Here is a 26,035-nt window from a genome sequence, read left to right as displayed (position 1 = left end):
AATCAGACACTGGGAAAATTATGATGGTTAACATTGCAATTCAAAACAGAGACAATCCAGTGATTCTTCAGGGAATGTCTTCAAGGATCCATGGTTGCTTCCCTTCCGTTGGATAAAGGGCATCTCTGAGAAGGGACGCCCTCCCCGCCCCCAACACCTGTCAAGACCAATGGCTTCTCCCCTGGTTAACAGGCCTTAGAACACTTCCAGAGGCCATAAGCCAGTTCTCTAGCGGAAGTGAGCTAGCTTCCTAATCATGATTGGGGAAAACTGAAGCAAGGATCGGGCTTCTTTAGAGAAAGGGGGCTAGGGGGCTGTCACAGGAACCACTGGCAGCCACAAGGCTGCGGTCGAGCTGGCAGAACGAGCCCCCCCCCCCCCCCCCCCCGCTCCATCCCCAGCCCCAGACCCTGGGCCCTAGACGGTGGAAACCGTGTCGCGCATGTCACGCTATCTGCAAGCAGCATCTTTAGTGGGCACCGCCGGGCCTTTGAACTACATTTCCCAGAGGGCTTTGCTCCGGGGCGGTTGCGAGCGAACCAGGGCGTGTCTCGGAGAAAGCGGCCGCAGAGGGCCGGCGGCTCGCGGGCGTCGGCTCGGCCGCGCTGCCGCCCTGCCGAAGAGATGGTTGGCCTCCTGCTCCTCGTTCTCCCCGTCGTGCTGTTGGTGGCCGCGCCCCGGATCAGGTCTGTGCAAATGCGTCGGGCTTCTCTCGAGAAGCCTTTTTCGGGAGGGGCGTGAATCCTCCCCGGAGCTCTTCCTTCTCTTCAAAAGAAGGCATAGGAAAACTTTCCCCAAGGGGATGGGGGTCCCCAAGATGGCCGAGACCTTGACAGTCAGTAAATTTACATGCGAGATCCAGGTGCCCTGGATACGGGGACGGCAAGATGCCAGACCTCGGGCAGTTGGGACAGGGCTACGGTCCCAAGCATCCTGCTTGCTTCTCCTGGACTCTCTGGTCTGGTACCTCCTGCCTCTGGGCTACCTCAAATGCTTTTTTTTTGGGGGGGGGCAGGGGAGAATGTGCCCCTCAACACGATTTCACCGTAATTCCTGCGCCTTGAACCAGCCTCTGTCTAGCTTCCATCCTTTGAAATGCGATTGCATTTTTGGCTCCCTGAACCTGATGGGACATCAGTAGCTCCATTGCATGCTTCCCCGATTGCTGTTGGAGTCCCTCCTCTCCTCCATGCGGATGTGAAAAGGAAAGGTGATTGTGAGCTTTCTCCCGCCTTCGCAGCGGGGCGTGTATGTGTGGGTGTGTGTGCGTGCTGAGTTGGACCTGCAGGGACCTGGGGAAGGGAGGGCCGGGAGCATGCAGGGGAGACCCGGTGGTCTGACCAGCCCAAGGCTGACCCGGGAAATCAGCACAACGGTCAGCCTTCTGATTGGCTCCGAGTGAGTCACCAGGAGTGACGATGGGCCAGTGACTGAACAGACAAGGCATGGTCAGAGTTCCCATCGAACCTGAAGCTGTGCCAGGTCCCACTGTAATTGGTTTTTTGATTATTTTTTTTTTCCTCTTGGTCCGTCAAGGTTGGCCTCCCCTCCTTCGTTGGCGGCTTCCTTTCCCTCCCTGCTGACCCTCTTGCATTTGTAGTTTTTCTTCTCTCTGTAATACTCGCAGCCCCCACTTTTAGGTACACATGGCAACTTATATGAAAACGGATCTTTCTCTCTTTCCACCACAAGATTTTCTTATCCACATAGAGTCTCAACGAAAAGTTGAAACCGGAACCACAAAATCACGAGATTTTTCTGAGAACGATTTTATTTACTCTGAGGACTTTGTCTCTATTCAGACAGCTTGTGGGAGCCCAGCCACACTTGGACTTACATTCCTGATGATTAAGAGGAAAGAGCCAAGAACTGGTCCCCAGAATGTGTCACTTTCTGGAACTCAAATTGAAGGACTGTGGGAAGCAGAGCCCAGGGGCTGTATATAGATCGGGGGGGTGGGGGAGGCAAATGTGGGTAAAACCTATAAATGTAGAATGATTACAGAAAAACAAGATAAAGAGATGACCTGGAAGAGGAGTGAGGGAAGGGTGAAAGTTCTGTCATATGTAAACAGAAGGGGGGGGGAGGATAGGAGAGGGGGGCAAGAATCAACTAAAACATCTTGTGTTTGAAAAATGGCAGAATGAGGGCTGAAGAGATGCCTTAGCAGTTAAGGCATTTGCCTGCAAAACCAAAGGACCCAGGTTCAATTTCCCAGGACCCATGTTAGCCAGATGTACAAGGTAGCACATATGTTTATTGCTTGCAGTGGCTGGAGGTCCTGGCATGTTCATTCTCTCCCTCTCTTTCTCTCTTTCCTTCTCTCTGACTTCTTTTCTTTCCCTCTCTCTCAAATAAATAAAAATAAAAATATTAAAGCCCAATAAAACAAAACCTAAAACAACAACCAAAAAAAGCCAGACTGAATGATCCTAAATCTCTGTATGCCAACTAAAAAAGTAAAACAAGGGCTAGGGAGATGGCTCAGCAGTTAAAGGAGCTTGCTTGCAAAGCCTGTCGGCTGGAGTCCAGTTCTCCAATACCCATGTAAAGCCAGATGAACAAAATGGCACATGCATCTGGAGTTTGTTTGTAGTGGCAAGAGGCCTTGGCACGTCCATTCTATCTCTCTAAAAATTAAAAATATTAAAAATAAAATATAAAATAAAGGGGCTGGAGAGATAGGTTAGCAGGTTAAGGCACTTGCCCACAAAACCTAAGGACCCAGGGTTGATTCCCTAGTACCCACGTAAGACATATGCACAATGTGGCACATGCATCTGGAGTTTGTTTGCAGAGGCTAGAGGCCCTGGGGTGCCTATTCTCTCTCAAATAAAGAAATAAAATGTTTAAAAATAAGCAAATAAGATAATTTTTAAAAAATTCACCTCTTAGTCAACAGATACTTTTAGTTCCAAGATTATAGAGAAAAACAAAACAATCTGGGTTGGGGAGATAGCGCAGGGGTTAAAGTGCTTGCCATGGAAGCATGAGCTCCTCAGAACCCATGTTTAAAGCAAGCTGGGAATGGTGGCATGTACCAGGGAGGCAGAGACTGCCAGTCTAACCCAGTTGTTGAGCTTCAAGCCTGTGAGAGACCTTGTCTCACAAAAGATGGACAGGGCTTGAGGAATGCTACCTAAGATTGTCCTCTGGTTTCCACGTGCATGTGCACAGACACAAACATGCACACACAAAATAATGTGCTTTGTTCATTTGGAAAGGCAGTATCGCATGTAGCATATTTAGGAGCAGGGATGGATTACATGGAGCAAGACTTGCATCTGTACTCCTCTGTTTGCTTAACTCCGTTCTGGCGCTCTCTCCCCTCTCCCTCTCCCTCTCCCTCCCTCCCTCTCTCTCTTTCTCTCTCTCTCTCTCTGCTTGCGTGTCTGCATGTGTGTGTGTGTGTGTGTGTGGTGATCAAACCCAGGGCTTTGCAATGCTTTACCGCTGAGCTACCTCCTCAATCCCAGTTTTATTTCTAACTGTTTTAATGCGCTTATTTGGGGGGGGGGGCTGAGGTGGTTTTGTCCTAGATCACAAGCTGTCATAATTGCAACTCTTTGAATTGAATTAGCCATTCTCAAGACCATTAAATGTTAGTTGTGGGCAGATGGACATGCAGAGATCAGTTCGTTTCTCTCCTTGGCAGAGTCTTTAGTTTTCCTAAGTCAAGAGTGCCTCACAGAGAGCTCAGTCTGAAGTCAGTGCCTGGCTAATCAAATATGCATCAAGCTTTTATGTGCAGGGTACAGGTCTAACCTTTGCCTTTTAAATACCATCAGTTTTGTCATTGAGCAAAAACAAAAAATCTTTTTTTGTTTTGTTTTTTTCAAGGTAGGGTCTTGCTTTACCATGAGCTGACCTGGAATTTGCCATGTAATTTTCAGGCTGGCCTCAGACTCACAGCGATCCTCCTATCTCTGCCTCCTGAGTGCTGGGATTAAAGGTGTGCGCCACTATGCCCGGCTGCAAAAAACTTTTTGCATATCTATAAGCACATGTGTGTTTGCATGTTTGTGTGTGTGGAAGCCAGAGGCTGATACCAGGGATCTTCCTCTGTCAGTCTCTGCCTTATTTTGAGATAGGGTCTCTCTGATCCCAGAGCTCTCCAATTCAGCTAGACAAGCCAGTCAGTCAGCCCTGGGAATTCTATCTCTGCCTTCCCAGTAGTGGGGTTCAGGCATGTAACCACCATGCCTGTCACCTAGGTGGCTGCTGGGGATCTGAACTCAGGTCCTCATGCTTGTACAGCAGTGCTAGAAAAAGCCATCTTCCCAGCCCTGGTTTTCTTTTATAATATTTTGTTTATTTATTATTTGATACGGGGGGCCAGAGAATGGGTGCATCAGGGCCTCTAGCCACTGCAAACCAGCTCCAGATGCATGTACCACCTTGTGCATCTGGCTTACATTGGTACTGGGAAATTGAACCTAGGTCCTTCGGCCTTGTAGGTAAGTGCCTTAACTGCTAAGCCCTCTCTCTAGCCCCCAGTTTTGTCTTCTGAGACAGTTGGTATATAGCCCAGGCTAGCCTCAAACTCTTGATCCTCCTGCTTCAGCCTCCTGAGAGATGAGATTACAGTTGTGTGCCTCCATACCTTAAGGGTAGAAAACTGCCTTCCTTCTTTCCTCTAATATTCCTTAAACTTACAAAAGGACAGCAGTGGAAGAAATGAGAGTAAACCTCAGGCTGGAGAGATGGCTTAGTGGTGAAGGCTCTTGCCTGTGAAGCCTAAGGACCCAGGTTCAATTCTCCAGAACCTATGTAAGGCAGATGCACATGGTGGCGCCATGTGTGGGAGTTCATTTGCAGTGGCGAGAGGCCCTGGTGTGACCATTCTCTTATACACATGCATAAATAAATAAGCAATCAAAGAAAATATTTTTTTACAAAAAGAAAGTAAACCTGAGCTGGGCGTGGTGGCACACACCTTTAATCCCAGCATTGGGGAGGCAGAGGTAGGAGGATTGCCATGAGTTTGAGGCCACCCTGAGACTCCATAGTGAATTCCAAGTCAGCCTGGGCTAGAGTGAGAACCTACCTCAAAAAAACAAAAAGAGGGGGGACTTCCGGCCAAGATGGCAACCGCCTAGCTGCGCTGCAGATACCGGGGAAAGAGAGATAGATGCAGATCCTAAGGAGAGAGCTGCCCCACCATACCTCAAAAGGGGCCCGACTGAAACTAAGGACAATTGGCAAAACAAGCAAGGGTGATGTTTTCCTGTGAACCGGATACCAGCACAAAGGGGACGGAGACCAACACAGAGAAAAATCAACTCCTACCAAATCAGAGAGCCAGAGCCTCAGAGGCCCCCAACACCTCAGCACTGAAGCAGACCAAAAATGAACCCAACATGGCTCAGGGAAATCTTGCGGAAGAGGGGGCGGAAAGAATGTCAGAGTCACATGTTGGGTCATGATATGCAGAGACATTTATCTTACCCATAACTGTGGGCTAACTCCACAATGCACGACCCATTTACATCAACAAGGAGGGTCTAATGGGAGGGGGTAGATCATAGATGAGCCTAAACAATGGTACCAAACTGCCTGTATTTGCTGAAAAGAAAACTAACAAATTAAATTAAAAAAAAACAACAACAAACCAAAAAGAGTGCCGGGCGTGGTGGTGCACGCCTTTAATTCCAGCACTTGGGAGGCAGAGGTAGGAGGACCGCCGTGAGTTCAAGGCTACCCTGAGACTCCATAGTGAATTCCAGGTCAGCCTGAGCCAGAGTGAGAACCTACCTCGAAACCCCCCCCCAAAAAAAAAAAAGTAAGTAAACCTCAACTTTGGGAACTGAAGACATAGGAAGTTACAGAGAGCCCTCATCGGGAGTGGGATATGAAGAAATGATGTTCTCTCCTCTGTCTGTAGGAAAATGCTATCCAGTGGGGTGTGCACATCTACCGTCCAGCTTCCGGGAAAGGTAGCTATAGTCACTGGAGCTAACACAGGCATTGGGAAAGAGACAGCCAAAGAGTTGGCTCAAAGAGGCAAGTGCACCTGATCATCTTCTCCCTTCCTCCCTCCCATGATGGTCATTAAAACTATTTCCTCCCAGACCTGGAGTGCAAGAATACTCCAAGCCCCTCATAGATTTGCTCCGAAGAAGCTTGTCATATAACGGGCACTTAAAAGTGTCTATCTCTCTTTTTTTCCTCCTGGTTTGTGACATGGGAGTGAAAATTCCTGTTCTGTAAACCTTTAGGAGAAAATGACCCTCAGGGTCATTTGGGCATTCAGTGTTTAATGCTCACTCCAAAACCAAGCTGATTGTTTTCTCTTGCCTCTGTTGACTGACAGGAGCTCGAGTGTATTTAGCTTGCCGGGATGTGCCAAAGGGGGAAGTGGTGGCCAAGGAGATCCAAGCCACCACAGGGAACCAGCAGGTGTTGGTGCGGAAACTGGACCTGGCTGATACTAAGTCTATCCGAGCCTTTGCCAAGGACTTCTTAGCAGGTAAGTAGAACCAGAGACTGTGTTGCTGGTCTCACGATCCACATGGCAGATGTAGCTACAGGGGAAAGATCCCACTTCCTCCAGTACATAGAAACAACAGCTAAAATGTAAGCCAAAACTTTCCATGTTCAATACATAGCTGAGTCATGATTCTTGGGACATGATTTATATCAAAGGAACATCTCCAGGAGGGGAAACAAAGAGGGAATCTAAAAAGCCATAGCAGTGAGCAACAGGTTATAACCAAAACTGCCATGAGAGTTCTGAGATATGGTGTTGGTGGGGTGTGGTGTCTAAGCACCCATGCAGGAATTGGCAGAGGCCTCGGGACCTAGAGCTGGAGCTGTAGGTAAGGTTGAGATTCACAGAAGACCATCTGCTTGCTCCATGGTAGAGGGGAAAAAATTTAAGATTCCTGGCCACCAGCTCAGGGGTATGACAGAGAAGCTTATCATCTCTTTAGGCACTGGATAAATAAAGGGTGATCTGTAAGAAATTAGAACCCAGCTGGGTATGGTGGCGCACACCTTTAATCCCAGCACTTGGGTGGCAGAGGTAGGAGGATCATTGTGAGTTCAAGGCCACCCTGAGACTCTATAGTGAATTCCAGGTCAGGCTGGGCTAGAGTGAGACCCTACCTCGAAAAACCAAAAAAAGAAATTAGAAACCATGTAGTTACACCACCAAATAGCAGAGATCCTTTCTTCCCTTTCTCCCTCCCACCCTCTCTTTCCTCCCTTCTCTCCTTTCCTTTCCTGTCCTGTCCTATCCTTTCCTTTCCTCCTTTCCTTCTGTTTACGTTTGCTCCAGGATTCTTGGGCAAGAAATCATAAAAGCCCATGGAATCTCACTTAAAGGCAAATCTAAGAGTACTGGATAGATACTCCCTGGTCTCCAGGGTTATAGTCCTTCCTAGGAAAACAGTTTCTACTGCTGTGAGCTTACAATCATAGATTACAAACCATATAAGGAAGTGAACTATAAGAGAGTTGGTAGGCTTCTTTGGGACTCAAAGCCCAGAGAAGGGTGCTTATAGTACATCCTTTCCCTCTGGCTTTGGAATCTTTCCATTCAGCTTGGAAAGTCTTTCTGTTAGAATTGGCAAATGGAGCACTTCTTGAAGCATTGTGTAGCTCCTGAACTGGAAAGCCTGGAAAATATCATTCAATATTGTGAAACAGCATTTTGCCTAGTGAAAGTATGTGAGATTCAACTGAAGCCCTACAATAAAAAAAAAAAAAAAAAAAAGTCAGGTGTGGTGGCACACACCTTTAATCCCAGCTGTCAAGAGGCAGAGGTAGGAGGATCGCTGTGAGTTCGATCGAGGCCACTCTGAGACTACATAGTGAATTACAGGTCAGCCTGGGCTAGAGTGAGACTCTACCTCAAAAAACTAAACAAAACAAAACAAAAAAATGGGTTGGAAGAGATGGCTTGGCAGTTAAGGTGTTTGCCTGCAAGGCCAAAGGACCTCGGTTCAATTCCCCAGGACCTACATACACAAGGACGCAGATGCACAAGGTAGCACACGTGTCTGGAGTTCATTTGCAGTGGCTGGAGGCCCTGGCATGCCCATTTTCTCTCTCCTCCTGGCTCTTTCTCTCTCACTCTCTCAAATGAATTACATAAATAAATAAATACACACACACACACACAAAACTGAAGGGAGCCGGGCGTGGTGGCGCACGCCTTTAATCCCAGCACTTGGGAGGCAGAGGTAGGAGGATCGCCATGAGTTCGAGATCACCCTGAGACTACATAATGAATTCCAAGTCAGCCTGAGCTAGAGTGAGACCCTACCTCAAAAAACAAAACAAAACAAAAAAAAAAACAACCAAACACCACCACCAACAAAAAACAACTGAAGGGTAAAGGCAGAGACGATTTGAAGTCTTGTGTCCCCGCTTTCACTTACCTTCCTTGGAGCCTAGGCCTGGGTGCTGAGTGAGGTCTCTGGGCTGCACAAGCTGTGGCTGGCCAGCCACCCCCCACACACTGCTTTGTCTTCCCTCCAGAGGAACGGCACCTGCACATCCTCATCAACAATGCCGGAGTGATGATGTGCCCCTACTCTAAGACAGCAGATGGCTTTGAGATGCACATTGGAGTCAACCATTTGGGTAAGAAGTCTGGCCTTGCTGCAGCGCTAAAGGGAACCTAAAGTTGCCTTGGAAAACTTAAAAGTCAGATTGAACCTTCTTTGTGCCATCATGGGAGCTCAAGGTCATAATCGACCACATGTTTTATGTTTTCTTTGAGAGAGAGAAAGGGAGGGAGGGAGAAAGAGAAAGAGGCAGATAGAATGGGTGCATCAGGGCCTTCAGCCACTGTAAACAAACTCCAGATGCGTGTGCCACCTTGTGTATCTGGCTTATGTGGGTCCTGGGCAGTTCAACCTGGGTCCTTTGCTTTTGCAGGCAAGTGCCTTAACCTGCTAAGCCATCTCTCCAGCCTTGTTCTTTTTTTTTGAGTCAGGATCTTGCTCTGTAGCCCAGACTGGCCTCCCACCCATCATCTTCTTGCCTCAGCTTTCTGAGTGCCAGGGTCCCAGGTGTGTGCCATTGCACCTGGCAGGCCACCTGCTCTTACAGACTGATGATAACCGCCATTGACATGAGACAGGATTCACATTCATATTCCAGACCCATAGTCACCCTGCAGATCGGTGTCTCAGGCCTTTTGGCTATTTATATTTCCTTCAAGTTTCACTGAACTGCTGTAATTGATGATGAAAAGTTGAAGTGGAAAGCTTCATTTCTGAGTTCCCTATCTTCCATAGCTGAGTCCTGCTTCCCCCCATTTAAAAAAAAAATTATTTTATTTTATTTATTGGAGAAAGAGAGAGAATGGGCGTGCCATGGCCTCCAGCCACTGCAAACGAACTCCAGATGCATGCGCCCCCTTGTGCATCTGGCTTACATGGGTCCTGGAGAATTGAACCAGGATCCTTTGGCTTTGCAGGCAAGTGCCTTAACCACTAAGCCATCTCTTCAGCCCCTGCTTCCCCTCTTATCCCTGCATTGACACTGAATTGTGTTCATCCCAGTTTTTCTTGACAGGTCACTTCCTACTAACTCATCTGCTGCTAGAGAAACTGAAGGACTCAGCCCCAGCAAGGGTAGTCAACGTGTCTTCCTTGGCACACCATCTGGGAAGAATCCACTTCCATGACCTGCATGGTGAGACATTCTACAGTGCAGGTCTGGCCTATTGTCACAGCAAGTTAGCCAACATTCTCTTCACCCAGGAACTGGCCAGGAGGCTGAAAGGTGAGTGGATGACATGAGTCAGTAGAAGATACCAAAAAGGCACAGAATAGGTACTGTTTTCCAGAGCCTGCCACCTGGACAGGACATGCTATGAGTATAATCAGGTATGGTCATAGTAAGGCACTGATACTGAATATTGCAGGTGGCTGGTTAGAGACACGGAAATTCTGACTTTGGAGCTGAAAGCTTGGCTTGACCGCTTACTAGCTGTGTGACGTGAAACAAGTTACTAACCTCTTTTTTTTAAAAAAAATGTTTATTATTATTATTATTTTGGTTTTTTGAGGTAGGGTCTTGCTATAGCCCAGGTTGACCTGGAATTCGCTATGTACTCTCAGGGTGGCCTCGAATTCATGGTGATCCTCCTACCTCTGTCTCCCAAGTGCTGGGATTAAAGGTGTGCACCACCATGCCTGGCTATTATTAACCACATGTTTTGTGAGGGTACATCATGTGTTGGTATCTCTTTTCCCTCATCCCTGCCCCCATTCTGTTGAGGAGGCTCCTCAGTGGGGTTGCAGGTATTCCCCATGGGGTTGTGGTTTATGCATTGTGGGAGCAGAAGTCAGTTATTTTGGGGGGAGGAAATGCCTCTGGGCATGATGTCTCTACCTGTGGCTCTCACAATCTTTCTACCCACTCTTCTGCAAAATTCCCTGAGCTGTGGTGCATGAGTTTTAAGTCTACTTCAGTAATGAGCTCTTAGGAGCCTCTGGATCTCTGCCTTGGTAAGTGTTGAGTGTCCTCAGGGTTTGTCTCCTTCACCCTGGTGCTGACTTTCAGGTTCAGCAATGTTTTATTTTTTTTGTTGTTGTTGTTAAATTACTAAACTTTTGAAGACTTAGTTTCTACTGTGTAAAATGAGGACTGCTTCACAGGTTATTGTCATATTTCATTCAGTCCTCACAAACCAGGTACCAGGCAGGGTTTCTCATTCATACCTGTGTTGAATAAAGGCAGTGAACCAAAGTAGCACTAGAGTAAGCCTGGGCTGGAACATGTACTGGGTGGACCTAGGGCATCTCCTTAATAACAAAGGGTTAAAGAAGAAGAAAAGCATTTCTGAGAGGAGGGATCTCCAGTCACAAGCACACAGAGGGCCTTAGCATGGTTTACTGTGGATTTCTAATACAAAGGAAATCCAGGATAGGTAGAGCTTAGGAGTTGAGGCAGGCACAATTCAGGCTCAAGGAACCAGCTGCACAAGCCCCACTGTGGGGACAGGATTGTCACACCACATAGACAAGATGAAAGGGAGGACGGTGGTCAGCTCAGGCCACATGCCCAGTCTGTGTGCAGGGTGTGACAGCCTTTATCAGCCCAGGAAGGGTGAGAACAGATGGTGAGCTCCGTCAAGGGCTAGTCCGGGAGCTCGGGTGGCCAGGAGGTAGAGAGAGGTCCAATGTGAGAATGAGGTAAAAGCAGAGGGCACACCAGTGAGGCAGCCCTGACAGTGGTGAGCAGTGAGTGGAGAGGAGCTGTGTTGCATTCCACAGACATGTCTCTCATGCCCTGCTCAGGGACTGTGGGATGAGGGACAAGATAGGAACGGCCTCTTCCTTGATTAGGTTTAGAGCTCATGGGCAGAGACATTAACAAGTGTTGTACAACTGCCACATGTAAAATCAGTCTAGTTATACATGACTAATGTTCACTATAAAGAGTTCAAATAGGGCTGGAGAGATGGCTTAGTGGTTAAGCGCTTGCCTGTGAAGCCTAAAGACCCCGGTTCAAGGCTCGGTTCCCCAGGTCCCACGTTAGCCAGATGCACAAGGGGGCGCACGCGTCTGGAGTTCGTTTGCAGTGGCTGGAAGCCCTGGCGTGCCCATTCTATCTCTTTCCCTCTATCTGTCTTTCTCCTTGTGTCTGTCGCTCTCAAATAAATAAATAAAAAATGAACAAAAAAAATTAAAAAAACAAGAGTTCAAATAGTTTAGAAGCATATAGAATTAAAGGTAGAAAGCTCCTTCCATTCATTACCTCTCATGCTTTTCTGTCTTCAAGTGACCACTGGTAGCAGCTGATTTTGCCTCTTCTCAGTCCCTTTCTTAGGCATTTGCATGTGTATATATCATACGCAAGGAACTATAATTCTTAAAGATCTTGGTAATGGGATTGGGAAGATGGCTCTGTGGTTAAAGGTGTTTCCTTGCAAAGACTGCTGGCCCAGGCTCAATTCCCCAGCACCCATGTAGAGCTGAATGCAACGTGGCTCATGCATCTGTGATCCCAATGTGCCTTTAACCATGGGAGTCAGAGTCAGGAGACTTCAAAGCTCACAGGCCAGCTAGTCTGATGCATACTTGTAGTCTAGTGGTTCATTTGCAGCAGCAAGACACCCTGTCTTTTTTTTTTAATTTTTATTAACATTTTCCATGATTATAAAATATATCCCATGGTAATTCCCTCCCTCCCCAACCCCACACTTTCCCATTTGAAATTCCATTCTCCATCATATTACTTCCCCATTACAATCATTGTAATTACATATATACAATATCAACCTATTAAGTATCCTCCTCCCTTTCCTTTCTCTACCCATTATGTCTCCTTTTTAACTTACTGGCCTCTGCTACTAAGTATTTGCATTCTCACGCAGAAGCCCAGTCATCTGTAGCTAGGATCCACATATGAGAGAGAACATGTGGTGCTTGGCTTTCTGGGCCTGGGTTACCTCACTTAGTATAATACTTTCCAGGTCCATCCATTTTTCTGCAAATTTCTTAACTTCATTTTTCTTTACCGCTGAGTAGAACTCCATTGTATAAATGTGCCACATCTTCATTATCCACTCATCTGTTGAGGGACATCTAGGCTGGTTCCATTTCCCAGCTATTATAAATTGAGCAGCAATAAACATGGTTGAGCATGTACTTCTAAGGAAATGAGATGAGTCCTTCGGATATATGCCTAGGAGTGCTATAGCTGGGTCATATGGTAGATCAATCTCTAGCTGTTTTAGGAACCTCCACACTGTTTTCCACAATGGCTGGACCAGATTGCATTCCCACCAGCAGTGTAGAAGGGTTCCTGTTTTTCCACATCCCCGCCAACATTTATGATCATTTGTTTTCATGATGGTGGCCAATCTGACAGGAGTGAGATGGAATCTCAATGTAGTTTTAATCTGCATTTCCCTGATGACTAGTGACGTAGAACATTTTTTTAGATGCTTATATGCCATTCGTATTTCTTCCTTTGAGAACTCTCTATTTAGCTCCATAGCCCATTTTTTGATTGGCTTGTTTGATTCCTTATTATTTAACTTTTTGAGTTCTTTGTATATCCTAGATATTAATCCTCTATCAGATATATAGCTGGCGAAGATTTTTTCCCATTCTGTAGGTTGCCTCTTTGCTTTTTTCACTGTGTCCTTTGAGGTGCAAAATCTTTGTAATTTCATGAGGTCCCAGTGGTTAATCTGTGGTTTTATTGCCTGAGCAATTGGGGTTGTATTCGGAAAGTCTTTGCCAAGACCAATATGTTGAAGGGTTTCCCCTACTTTTTCCTCTAGCAGTTTCAGAGTTTCTGGTGTGATGTTAAGGTCTTTAATCCATTTGGACTTAATTCTTGTGCATGGCAAGAGAGACAAATCTATTTTCATCTTTCTGCAGATATATATCCAGTTTTCAAAACACCATTTGCTGAAGAGGCTGTCTCTTCTCCAATGAGTATTTTTGGCATTTTTATCGAATATCAGGTGGCTATAGCTACTTGGGCTTACATCTGGGTCCTCTATTCTGTTCCACTGATCTACATGTCTGTTTTTGTGCCAGTACCATGCTGTTTTTGTTACTATGGCTCTGTAGTATAGGTTAAAATCAGGTATGGTGATACCACCAGCCTCTTTTTTGTTGCTCAGTATTATTTTAGATATTCGAGGTTTTTTGTGATTCCAAATGAATTTTTGGATTGTTTTTTCTATTTCCATGAAGAAAGCCTTTGGAATTTTGATAGGGATTGCATTAAATGTGTAGATTGCTTTAGGTAAGATTGCCATTTTCACGATATTGATTCTTCCAATCCAGGAAAAAGGGATGTTTCTCCACTTTCTAGAAGACACCCTGTCTTAAAGAAGGTAGACGGGGCTGGATAGATGGCTTAGTGGTTAAGGCGCTTGCCTGCAAAGCCTAAGGACTCACTTTTGACTCTCCAGATCCCAGGTTAGCCAGATGCACAAAAGTGAGGCAAGTGCAAGGTCGCACATGCCCACTAGGTGGCGCAAGCATCTGGAGTTCAATTGCAGTAGCCGAGGCCCTGGCATGCCAATTTTCTCTCTCTGTCAAAAGAAAAAAAAAGAAGGTAGAGCACAGATACCTAGAAGTTGTCTCTAACCTCAGTATGTGCACTGTGGATGGGTGTGCTAGGGCCTCCACCTGCTGCAAGCAAATACCTTGTGCATCTGGCTTATGTGGGTCCTGGGAAATTGAACCTGGGTCCTTTGGTTTTGCAGGCAAGTGCTGTAACTGCTATGCCATCCCTTCAACCCAAAATTAATCTTGATGATCTTTCCATGTAGTACATACAGAGTTATCCCCGTTCATTTTGTTGGCCACATCATATTTTGTAGTAGAAATGTGCCTCAGTTTACTGCCCCACTTCCTTAACAACATCTACACTGTTTCCTTTTTGTTGTTTTTGTTTTTTGAGGTAGGGTCTTGCTGTAGCCCAGGCTGACCTGGAATTCACTATGTAGTCTCAGGGTGGCCTCGAACTCATGACAATCCTCCTACCGCTGCCTCCCGAGTGATAGGATTGAAAGCGTGTGCCACCACGCCTGGCTCGTTGTTTCTCTTTAATTATAATTGTGACAATGTTATAAAGGAGAAGCACAAGCACTTATCTAATGGATTTTGGGGGAACCTTATTCAGTCTAAAGGTTCAGGAAGACTGAGGAAAGATGATTAGAAATTAAATACCTTCGCTGGGTATAATGGTTTGTGCCCATTTATCGTCACACTTTGGAGGCTGAGGCAGGAGAATTGCCATGAGTTTGAGGCCAACATGGGTACATAGTTTCAGGCCAGGCTCTGCTACAAAGTGAGACCCTGTCTCAACCAGAACAACAAAAACAGACAAAAATCACAATAACAAAAAAGAAATTAAATAGATTACAGGTGCCAGTGGGGTGAACATTACAGGCAAAAGGAAGATAAATTATGAAGGTGTGGGCTTGGCTTGGGAAAAATGGGAGTTCTGATGGCTGTTAGCATAGAGCATTGAGCATAGACTGAAAGGTAGGTAGAGGCCCCAGGAAGGATATGAGTGTGCCTTCTAAGAATGCAGACAATTTGAAAATGAAAGCCTTTTAGAAATAAACAGAAGTAGTTACAACAGGCAGCTCCAGTTGTTGAGGTGAGACATGAGGGCAGCTTGGGCTGTGATGGAGAGGGAGGTAACAGACACTCCTGAGGGAATTTTAAATGTGAAAACCACAGAGCTCGGTGATGGACATGTACGGTGTGGACCTTCTCCTGAGTGCCAGGTGGTGCATGTCGGGAACACTCTAAATCAGGTTAATAGGAGAGGTTGGTTTAGGACTTCAGAGTCTATGTTACTGTGGATCGTCTAGGATTTGGAGTGAGCATATGGAAATAATATAGACACACAGTATTTTGTTCATAGCTGTGAAATCAGAAAACTGAAAATTCTGGGTTTTTTGGTTTGGTTTTTTTTTTTTTTTTGCTTTTCAAGCTAGGGTTTTGCTCTAGCCTAGGCTGACCTGACCTGGAATTCACTATGTAGTCTTAGGGTGGCCTTGAACTCATGGCAGTTCTGCTGCCTCCTGAGTGCTGGGATTAAAGTGTGCACCACCATGCATGGTGGTCTTTTTTTCTTTTCCTTTTTTATGTGAGAGAGAGAGAGAAAAAAAAGGAAGAATTGGTGCACTGGGGCCTCTAGCCACTGCAGTTGAACTCCAGATGCGTGAGCCTGCTTTTGCGCATGTGCAACCTTGCATGCTAGCGTCACTTTGCGCATCTGGCCTACGTGGGGCTGGAGAGTTGAACTTAGGCTTCATAGGCAAGTACCTTAACCACTAAGCCATCTCTCCAACCCTCTTTTTAAAAAAATTTTTATTTATTTATTTATTTAGGAGAGAGAGAAAGAGACATATACATAGAGAGAACGGGCACACCAGAGCCTCTAGCCACTGCAAACAAACTTCAGATGCATGCACCACCTTGTGTATCTGGCTTATGTGGGTATTGGAGAATCGAACCTGGGTTCTTAGGCTTTGTAGGCAAGCACCTTAACTGCTAGGCCATCTTTCTAGCCTTTTTTTTTTTTTTTGTATTGTGAGATTTATTGAGTGAGGTATTTATTGGTAAGGTATTTTTAGGTGAGCGTGGTTGCTAAGGTATGAGCAGTGGGAGCCCCCACAAGTGCAGAGCCCACTGCTTGTCCAGGGGACCACAATTGGGGTCTATCTGAGAGACCCCACAGCCATTGGGGATGAGCTGCTTCTCAGCTACCGTATCTTCAAACTCATCTGCATTGAACTTGGTGAAGCCCCACTTTGACATGTGGATCTTCTGGCGGCCAGGAAACTTGAACTTGGCTCTGAAGGTCTCCATCACATGCTCTTTATTCTGTAGCGTGGTGCCAGTGGACATGATAACCTGACCAAGATGAACCTGGCCACTGTGCCCTGGTGCTTTCCTAAAGCACCTCGAATACCGGTCTGTAGCCTAGATTGGGAATAGCATGAGATCAGAAACACAGGGATCCACCAGAAACTCTCTCCCAGGTCCCTTAGGGCCACCTATATAAGCAACAGGTTACTACACTACTGTCTGCAGCTATTACACACTGGGCCCCCATGAGGATAGGAACCCAGTTAGCTTAATTGGCTTCAGGAAAATTCTGTTTTTTTTTTGTTTTTTTTTGTTTTTTTTTTGAGGTAGGGTCTCGCTCTAGCTCAGGCTGACCTGGAATTCACTATGTAGTCTCTGGGTGGCCTCCAACTCACACCGATCCTCCTACTTCTGCCTCCCCAGTGCTGGGATTAAAGGCGTGCTCCACCATGCCCAGCTCATACTATCTTTTTAAAATAAGAAATGTGAGGCTTTTTTTTTTTTTTTTTTTGCCTCAGGGTTTCTGTATTAGTTACCTTGTTTCTGAGACAAAATACCTGACAAAAATCAGCTTTGGGGCTGGGCGTGGTGATACATGCCTTTAATCCCAGGAATGGGGAGGCAGAGGTAGGAAAATCCCCATGAGTTTGAGGCCACCCTGAGACTACATAGTGAATTCCAGGTCAGCCTGGGCTAGAGCGAGATCTACCTCAAAAATCAAACAAACAAAAATTAGCTTCGGGAAAAGGTTTATTTCAGCTGTCAGTTCCAGGTCATAGTCCACTGTGGCGGGGAGGACACAGCTACAGGAACTTGAGGTAACTAAGTCACATTCAGTTCACAGGGAGGAAACAGAGTGATGGCTGCTGCTGCCCAGTCAGCTCTGTCCTTTTCATCCGTCCAGGACCTCAGCCCATGGAATAGTGCTATTCACAGTTAAGGGGGGTCTTCCCACCGTAATTAGGCTAGTCAAGGTAATCCCTCACAGACATGCAGAGACTAAACCACATAATCCCTCACAGGTAGTTCTAGTTCCTGCTAAATTGACAGCAATACAAACCATCAGTTGCCAGTAAAGGACTGGAGATCCAAAATAGCATGTGCAAGAGTATCATTCAGCACTTATAAGCCCCAAACTATCTAATCCACAGAAGCACCCTGTGAGGCAAAGGCATTATGATTATGTCCATGGTAGAGATGAAGACATGGCAACAGGAGCTTATCCAGGGTTACACAGATAACCAGGAAAGCAGACACTGAAGAGTCTAGCCTCAAAGTCCATGCTCTTCACGTCTCATGTTGGCTTCTTGATATGGTCAGTCTAGAACTCAAAGGAGCAGCATGGGCTGCAGATTTACAGATGTGAGTATCATAAAATTATAGAGAGGCAGCTTAAATGAGCCATGAGAGTACCAAGATTTAAAATTTGGATAGAAAATGATACAGCCAGGCATGGTAGTGCACGCCTATAATTCCAGCATTTGGGAGGCAGAGGTAGGAGAATCCCCATGAGTTTGAGGCCACGCTGTGACTACATAGTGAATTCCAGCTCAGCCTGGGCTAGAGAGAGACCCTACATCGAAAAACTTAAAAAAAAAAAAAAAAAGTAAAGAAAAAAAATGCTGACTAGGCCCACTCGGGAGGTACAGGTAGAAGGATCACCATGAGTTCAAGGCTAGCCTGAGACTGTATAATGAATTCCAGATCAGCCTGAGCTAGAGCTGAAAGGCCCAAGAATCCAGAAGCCCAGAAATACTATCATGCTCCAAAGGGAGCTTAAGCGGGCCCCTGCATACATCAAATTCCAGGCTTTACTCTCTGTTGGAAGTAAGTAAAGAATCCCTCTTCTCATTATATCAGAGCCCACTCCTAATATAAAACTAGGTAAAAAGGGCATGAGATAGCCCTCAAGGATGGGAAATGAGTAATGAAGTAAACCGCTTATTTGGTTTCTGTAAATAGCCTGCACCATAAGCCTTAATAGCCCACACCATAAGCCTTAGTAGCCCGCACCGTAAGCCTTAGTAGCCCACACCATAAGCCTTAGTAGCCCGCCTTAGACCACACTTTGCTACCCCCACCCAAGGACCCTCGCAAATGCTGACCACCGAGGTCATAGGAGACTGACTGGTCCACGAGGGGCTTGAGCAATTTAAACTAATTGGCTTACAAACTATGGAGTGGCACAAACTGACTGACTCGCACCCCGCGGGCTCCTCATGTTAAAAAATGATTGGTCTAATGCACAGGCTTTGTTAGAAACCCTATAAAAACTGTCCTGTTCCTGCATTCGGGGCTCTGCAGTCCTCTACCCCTGTGCGGTGTACGACTGTGGGCCCCAGCGCGCTTGAAATAAAATCCTCTTGCAGTTTGCATCAAGACCGCTTCTCGTGAGTGATTTGGGGTGTCGCCATATCAGGGCAGAGTGTGGGGTCCCCATTTTGGGGGTCTTACAGAGCGAGACCCTACCTTGAAAAACCACAGACAAAGAGAAAGAGAAAGACAATGATGACTGAAAACATGCAGAAATGTGTCAAAGCAGCCAGAGGGTTAGGAGCAGGAGGAGACGGGTGGGTCTGTTCACATGGGCAAGAGCTGCCCAGGGGCCGAGGGTAGGTTCTGCTGCCTGGAACCAGAAGCTGAGATGGACAGGAAAGTGACTGTGAGCAGTAGTTGTGCGTCACCAAGAGCAGAGAGCTCGCCTGTGGGGGTCGGGCGCGTGTGTTCTCCCGTCCTTTGCGCTTTGGTAACATCAAGTCCTGTCTTTCTTCCCTACACGGTACCTTCCCGCACCAGGCTCTGGAGTAACGACGTATTCCGTCCACCCCGGCACAGTCCAGTCTGAACTGGTTCGGCATTCAGCTGCAATGAGATGGATGTGGTGGCTTTTCTCCCCCTTCATCAAGACTCCTCAGCAGGGAGCCCAGACCAGCCTGCACTGCGCCTTAACAGAAGGTCTTGAGGCACTAAGTGGCAAACATTTCAGGTAGGAATGTATCTGTTTTTGAAAATGAGATTTTCTTGCTCAAGGGAAGTAACTTAGATTGTCTGGTATGTCATATTCTCTCTTGTTTTTTTTGTATTTTTATTTATTTATTTGAGAGCGACAGAGAAAGAGAGAGAAAGAGGCAGAGAGAGAGAGAGAGAGAGAGAGAGAGAGAGAGAGAGAGAATGGGTACGCCAAGGCCTTCAGCCACTGCAAATGAACTCCAGATGCATGCGCCCCCTTGTACATCTGGCTAACATGGGTCCTGGGGAATCGAGCCTAGAACCGGGGTCCTTAGGCTTCACAGGCAAGCACTTAACCACTAAGCCATCTCTCCAGCCTGTCATATTCTCTTTTTGTCCATCTAATATAGCTTTTGTCTTTTAACTCTAGGTTTCTAATTTATTGTTAATATTTTTATTCATTTATTTGCAAGCAAAGAGGGTACACCAGAGCCTCCGGCCACTGCAAATGAATGCCAACTAATTTAAAAAGTACACACAGATATCAAAGCACAAGGTTTATTTAAAGAGAAAGTACAGGAACTCTGCAAGGGAACAGTGGGCTTTACCAAAACCAATAACAGCATTATTTCTATCACTTAGGAATAGCAAAGAAAATTCCAGATATCTTAAACAGCTTTCAAAATATATAAATATAAAAAGATTTAAGAAATAGGGGCTGGCTGGGCATGGTGGTGCATGCCATTAATCCCAGCACTCAGGAGACAGGTAGGATAGATGTGAGTTTGAGGCCAGCCTGGAACTATAGAGCAAGTTCCTCGTCAGCCTGGGCTAGACTGAGACTCTACCTCGAACAAAAATGAAAAAAGAAAAAGAAAGAGAAGGCTGAGAGGATAAGAGACATGCTGCATAACTCTTGACCTGAGTTCAGCTCTCCAGACCCCATGTAAAAGCCAGTTGCACAAGGGGGCGCATGCATCTGGAGTTCCTTTGCAGTGGCTAGAGACCCTGGCACACCCATTCACCCTCTCTCTCTCTCTCAGAACAGAAGACCACATTGCAAACTCAATGACCCTCTCTTCCCTGCACTTCTTATACTCCACAATACCAGGTAGGGTGCCAATTTGTTAATCCATGGCGGAATATATTAAACAGACTTTGAAGAACAGGACATTCCTTGAGCACTCAGGCCCTTCAAAAGAGTCGACATTCTTCCTGTTGCCCCAGCGCAGGTCAGCTGGCCCAATCTCAAAGGTTGTAATTTCTCAATTGCAGCTGAAGGGGCAGCAAATCACCCAAAGATTTTTTTTTTCTTTCTGTGCCATACCCCTCTGCTCACACCAGTTCATTTCTACGCAAAGCAACCCTGCACAACTTCTCAGGACACGGGCATAGCAGCAAGCTTCCCACACAAATTGCTAGTCCAGGCATTCAGGTTTTTCAACTCTGACCAGAATAGTCCATCAAGCTGTACTTACAGCACTGCAAGGCATCTCTTAGGCCAAGGTTTCAAATCCTTCCACATTCCTCTTGAAAATCACCCCCCAAAGGCCAAAGCCAAACAGTCAGGTGTCCAGCAGCAATCCCACTCCTCGGTACCACTTCACTGTTGCAGTTGGGTTTGCATTGATGGTAGAAATCACCTGACCAAGAGCAGCTTGTGGGGAAAGAGGTTTATTTTGACTTACAGGCTCGAGGGGAAGCTCCATGATGGCAGGGGGAAATGATGGCATTAGCAGAGGGTGGACATCACTCCCTGGCCCACAGAAAGTGGACAACAGGGACAGGACAGTGTGCCAAACACTGGCAAGGGGAAACTGGCTATAGCACCCATAAGCCCACCCCTAACAATACACTCCCTCCAGGAGGTGTTAATTCCTAAATCTCCATCAGCTGGGAACCAAGCATTCAGAACAGCTAAGTTTATGGGGGACACCTGAATCAAACCACCACCGAAGGTGAAGACCAAACCAAAAGTTGTCCTGACCTCCACACATATGCCCCCCAAATTAAATAAGAAAATTAAAATTAAAGGATTTAAGAAATAAAACAAAGTGAGAAATTTTATTGGGGTGCTGGGGAGATGGCTCAACAGTTAAAAGCACTTGCTTGCAAAGTACAAGTCTGAGGTGATAAATATGCCTCTTAAGGGTTATCTCTTAAAGTATGATAAGACAGAAGGTTGCTAGAAGTGGGAGCCTTTCCCTTCAGGCTGAAGGGAGTTTCCCAGGAAAACTTGCCATTGAGAAGAGAGGAGAAAATGGAGAACTACTGGCCTGAGGATTGCAGTTACTTGCCCCTTGCTGGGACAGATCACCTGACCAAAGCAGCTGATGGGAGGAAAGGCTTTGTGCCGATGAGAACTTCAGGGTGGCCGGGGAACAATGGCAGAGCAAAGGCTGGGCATCACAGTCTGCCACGGCAGGTGGAGACAGCGGCAGCCAGAGTGAGTCGAGCCTGGGCAAGGGGAAGCTGGCTCTAACACCTCAAAGAGGGTCCCAAACAGCACACCTCCTCCAACAAGGCTCCCCCCGCCCAAATTACCATCTGCTGGGGACCAAGCGTTCAAAAGACATGAGTTCAAAAGGGGTTGCTAGAGAGAGCTCAGTGGTTAGAGGTGCTTCGTTGCAAAGCCTCCCCACCAGGGTTCGATTCCCCAGACGCCCAAAGTGGTGAAGGTGTCCTAGCATTTGTTTTGTAGTGGCAGGAGGCTGTGGAGTGCATTCCTTCCTTCCTTCCTTCCTTCCTTCCTTCCTTCCTTCCTTCCTTCCTTCCTTCCCTCCTTCCTTCCTTCTTCCTTCCCTTCCCCCTTCCCCTCCCCTTCTCCATTCACCTCCCTTCCTCTCCCCTCCCCTCCTCTTTCTTTTCTTCCTTCCGTCCATCCTTCCTTCCTTCCTTCCTTCCTTCCTTCCTTCCTTCCTTCCATCCTTCCATCCATCCTCCCTCTTTCCTTTCCTTTCCTTTCCCTCTCTTTCTTTCTTTCTTTCTTTCTTTCTTTCTTTCTTTCTTTCTTTCTTTCTTTCTTTCTTTCTTTCTTTCTTTCTGTTCCTTTCCCCACCCCCCCTCCCCATCTCTCCTAAATAATATATATATTTTTGAAAACCCACTGAATGTATGGGGGCCATCTGATTCAAGCCACCATAGGAATATTTTTGTTTGTTTGTTTTTGCATTCATCAGTTGATGTACATTTGAATTTCTACTTTTTGTCTATTTGAATAATACTGCTATGAACATTCAGACTCCAGATGTGTGTGTCACTTTGTGCATCTGACTTTATATGGGTACCTAGGAATTGAAACAGTGCTGCTAGGCTTAGCAGACAAGTGCCTTGACCACTGAGATTTCTCTCCAGCCCATTTTTTTCACTTAAAAAAATACTCTATTTTTATTTATTTATTTGAGAGAGAGAGAGTGAATGAGTGAGCATGGTTGCACCAGGGCTTCCAGCCACTGCAAACAAACTGCAGGTGTATGTGCCACCTTTTTACATCTGGCTTACGTGGGTCCTGGGGAGTCAAGCCAAGGTCCTTTGGCTTTTCAGGCAAGTGCTTAACCGCTAACCCATCTCTCCAGCCCCATTTTTTCACTTTTTAAGTGGTGTCCTTTGAAGTATAAAAGCTTTGAGGGCCGAGGATGGGGCTCACTTGAAAAGGTGCTTGCACAGCCTGATCAAGTCATGGGATTGATCCCCAGCACTGTGCACCCGGTTGTGAGGGTGCAGGCCTTCAGCCCTCCGTTTGGGAGGATCAGCCCCAGCTATATATGGCGGGCTTAAGGCTAGCTTGGGCTACGTGAGACCTTGTTTTTTGGGAGGAAAGCTTTTAATTTGGGAGGTGTATATTGCGGTGCTAGAGATTAAACCCAGGGTTTGGAGGACACATGATTCCTGGTTGTCTTTGTATCATACTCCTTATCCCACAGAGAGAACAAATCCCATTTTACCCCTCTGCCCCATGCTTCTCTTTCTCTTCCAGTGACTGCCATGTGGCATGGGTCTCTGCCCAAGGTCGTAATGAGACTGTAGCAAGGCGGCTATGGGACGTCAGCTGTGACCTACTGGGCCTCCCAATGGATTGATAAGTGGTGGTATATGGACCCAAAAGAAGACTGCAGTATGCGATACAGTACACCCTACCAAATAATTCTCCTCTGAAGTGGTCAAAACTTTGAGCATATAGCGAAGAGTCTTCCAGTCTTGCCTGCTTGGTGTCCATCCAGTTAAAGTCCAGCACACTGCCCAGTTCCTCTAAACTTGTGTCTCTCCAGACATACTTTGTGCCTGCTCCTGCCAACACTTCTGGCAGTGTCATTGTCTAAGATGGCTCCTATATGACCTGCACAGCTCCTATGTTCCTCTGGAAACCAAATTCAACCTGGGAGACTTGACACTCTGACAGGGTTTGTGTATGGGAACGTGGTCTAGTTTCTGTCCTCTTCTTGTCACGGCGTACTTCCCCCAGCCTATCTTCACCTGAAGGGGACCATTGGCCCCAGTGGAACCCCAGCAGAATGCCAAGAGTCTCAAGAGCAGGGCTTCACGACCCCAGCTTCTGGATCCTTTTAGGCAAACATCACAGAATCTGGATTTTGGCCTAGCCTTGTCTTGGACAATTGGAAGCTACTGCTGTTGAGACACCGTCCCATGTCTACACCTTTCTAAGAAGTTTGTAGAATTTTGGGAAGGGTAGAATAAAAACAAACCTAAACTCATTTTCCTACTGTTCCTCGTTGCAGTCAGGAGGTCAGGAAAGGAGCATTATGAGAAGCGAGGCCACATGGCTTCATTGACTGATTCTGAACCCACAGAGGCCTCCTTTCTGTGCCTTAGTTCCTCTTAGAAGACTCCAAGAGGACAGGAAAGGCCTGCTCATTGTCACTGGGCCTGTCTTTATGTGTCTTTCCTATTTACTTATGCAGTAGGAAGTATTTTCACCAAATTCACTGCGGCCACAAATCAGACCCTAGTGCAGATAAAGGACCAGAAGTGGAGCAAACCAGTGTGGAGTCACTGACAGAAATAAATACAGTTGCCAAAGGAAGTAGATTCTGTATGTGATGCTAACCAATCACCACAAAGCACATGCATAACAGGGAGTAAGTTTGTTTTAAAAGAGGATTCTGGGACATAATGCATGATATGAAGGGCTTGGTTCAGGATCTAAAAACACAACTGAAAGGCAGGAATTGTATAGCTAGGGAAGAACTGAGGGCGAGAACTCTGGTTAGCAAGGCTGATGAGGTACTATTTTAACCACCAATCCATGTGGCAGAAAAAAGCCCAAAGCACAAGGGTTAAAAAACATTAACATGAAACTGGCTGCTGTGGCTCCTACCTACGACCCCAGCCTGCCAGAGGCAGAACTAGGAGGATCATCATGAGTCTGGGGCTACAGAGTGAAGGTGACCCTGACTCAAAAAACAACAGTGAATTCCAGGTCATCCTGGTCTACGGTGAGACTACCTTGAAAGCAAACAACATTTTAAACTTTTTATTTAGAAAATATAAGAACAGACCTGAAATCAGTCTTTCAGGTCATTTCCTTATAATATCTCAAGAGATGCCAACTTGAGGGCTGGAGGTGCAGCTCAGGGGTAGAATGTGTTCCTGGTATACGTAAGGCCCTAGATTTGATCCTCTACACCACAAAAGACAAATGTCAAAAAAAATTCGTAAGTTGTGTTTTACTTGGAGAGCCTTTATTAAAAGTAATGTAGGCAAAGGAAGTCTGAGGAATTGCTAATGTTCTCATCACTTGTTTGGGATATGTTATGGGAAGAGAGTCTATGATTTTTTTGGACTAATTGCATTTTCAGCTTTGCTAGGTAAGAGTTATAGGATCATAGTCCTCACCTCTTTATATTTGTCAATTAGTAATCTTGCTGGGCTTGTTTTGACCATTAAATTATATATTTAGAAATTACCGTTTTATGGGGCAATTGGAAAACTTTTGATAATGTAGTGAATAACTGAATTAATATTTTACTTAATTTATACTGAACTGTCAATGTAAATAAAACTTCTTTGTGATTATCATGTTTTAGTACCAGATTACTACAGAATTAAACAAAAGCTTAATTGTAGTTAAATCACTTATAGTTATGCAATTATTTCTCATTCTGATTTGTTGAATCAATGAATTTGTTCTAGGATCATTACACTATAACCTCAATTCCTAAGTCAGTAATTTAGGTTGTGATAAGTTGACCACTGATGCATTTCATTCTTTAAAAGTTTTTTTTTTTTTTTGTGTGTGTGTGTCTATGGACATGTCAGGGCTTTCTGGTGCTGTGAAGGAACACCCAATTCTTGAAAATTATTTATTTATTTAAGAGGGATAGAGGCAGAGAGAGAGAGGGAGGGAGAGAATATGGGTGTGTCAGGGCCTTCATCTGCTGCAGATGAACTCCAGGTACATGCACCTTGTGCATCTGGCTTTGTGGGTACTGGGGGATGGAACCTGGGTCCTTTGGGTTTGCAGGCAAACGCCTTAACTGCTAAGCCATCTCTCCAGCCTTTGTGCCACTTTATGCAACTGGCTTATGTGGGTGACTTGGGAATTGAACCTTGGCCAGGAGGCTATGCAAGCAAGCACCTTTAGCCACTGAGCCATCTGCCCAGCTGCTATATCCTACTTTTATGACACTATTTAGACATGACTTTTTCCATACTTCTTTCCCAGGCTGTCCTTTATGTATCTGCTCTTTATTTCTGTGATACAATGCTGTGGGACTGTTAACACCACATTACTGCTGACCTCAGTTATCTATGCT

At 46.0% G+C, this 26,035-nt stretch overlaps 1 protein-coding gene and 1 pseudogene across 1 annotated transcript; one reads left to right on the top strand and one right to left on the bottom strand.

The window, feature by feature from the left end:
* Positions 1-573: 573 nt before the first annotated feature.
* On the top strand, positions 574-25,351 carry Rdh11 (retinol dehydrogenase 11). The gene is made up of 7 exons (XM_004649275.2): positions 574-686; positions 5,885-6,003; positions 6,314-6,469; positions 8,485-8,589; positions 9,529-9,738; positions 19,110-19,299; positions 23,239-25,351. The coding sequence occupies exons 1-7, from the start codon at positions 625-627 to the stop codon at positions 23,339-23,341; spliced, it is 945 nt and encodes a 314-aa protein (XP_004649332.1). The 5' UTR covers positions 574-624; the 3' UTR covers positions 23,342-25,351.
* On the bottom strand, positions 16,474-16,595 carry LOC123462585 (annotated as a pseudogene).
* Positions 25,352-26,035: the final 684 nt, after the last annotated feature.

The sequence above is a fragment of the Jaculus jaculus genome, chromosome 7 (assembly GCF_020740685.1).
Source record: "Jaculus jaculus isolate mJacJac1 chromosome 7, mJacJac1.mat.Y.cur, whole genome shotgun sequence".
In the NCBI taxonomy this organism is placed as follows: Eukaryota; Metazoa; Chordata; class Mammalia; order Rodentia; family Dipodidae; genus Jaculus; species Jaculus jaculus.
The sequence above is the reverse complement of the archived record's forward strand: the minus strand, read 5'-3'. Positions and strand labels throughout refer to the sequence as shown.

Excerpts from the sequence above, each read along its gene's own strand:
- Rdh11 (XM_004649275.2), top strand. The coding sequence starts at position 625 with ATGGTTGGCCTCCTGCTCCTCGTTCTCCCCGTCGTGCTGTTGGTGGCC. Across the intron at positions 687-5,884 it reads GTGGCCGCGCCCCGGATCAG|GAAAATGCTATCCAGTGGGG; the intron begins GTCTGTGCAAAT and ends CTCTGTCTGTAG. Across the intron at positions 19,300-23,238 it reads CTAAGTGGCAAACATTTCAG|TGACTGCCATGTGGCATGGG; the intron begins GTAGGAATGTAT and ends TTTCTCTTCCAG.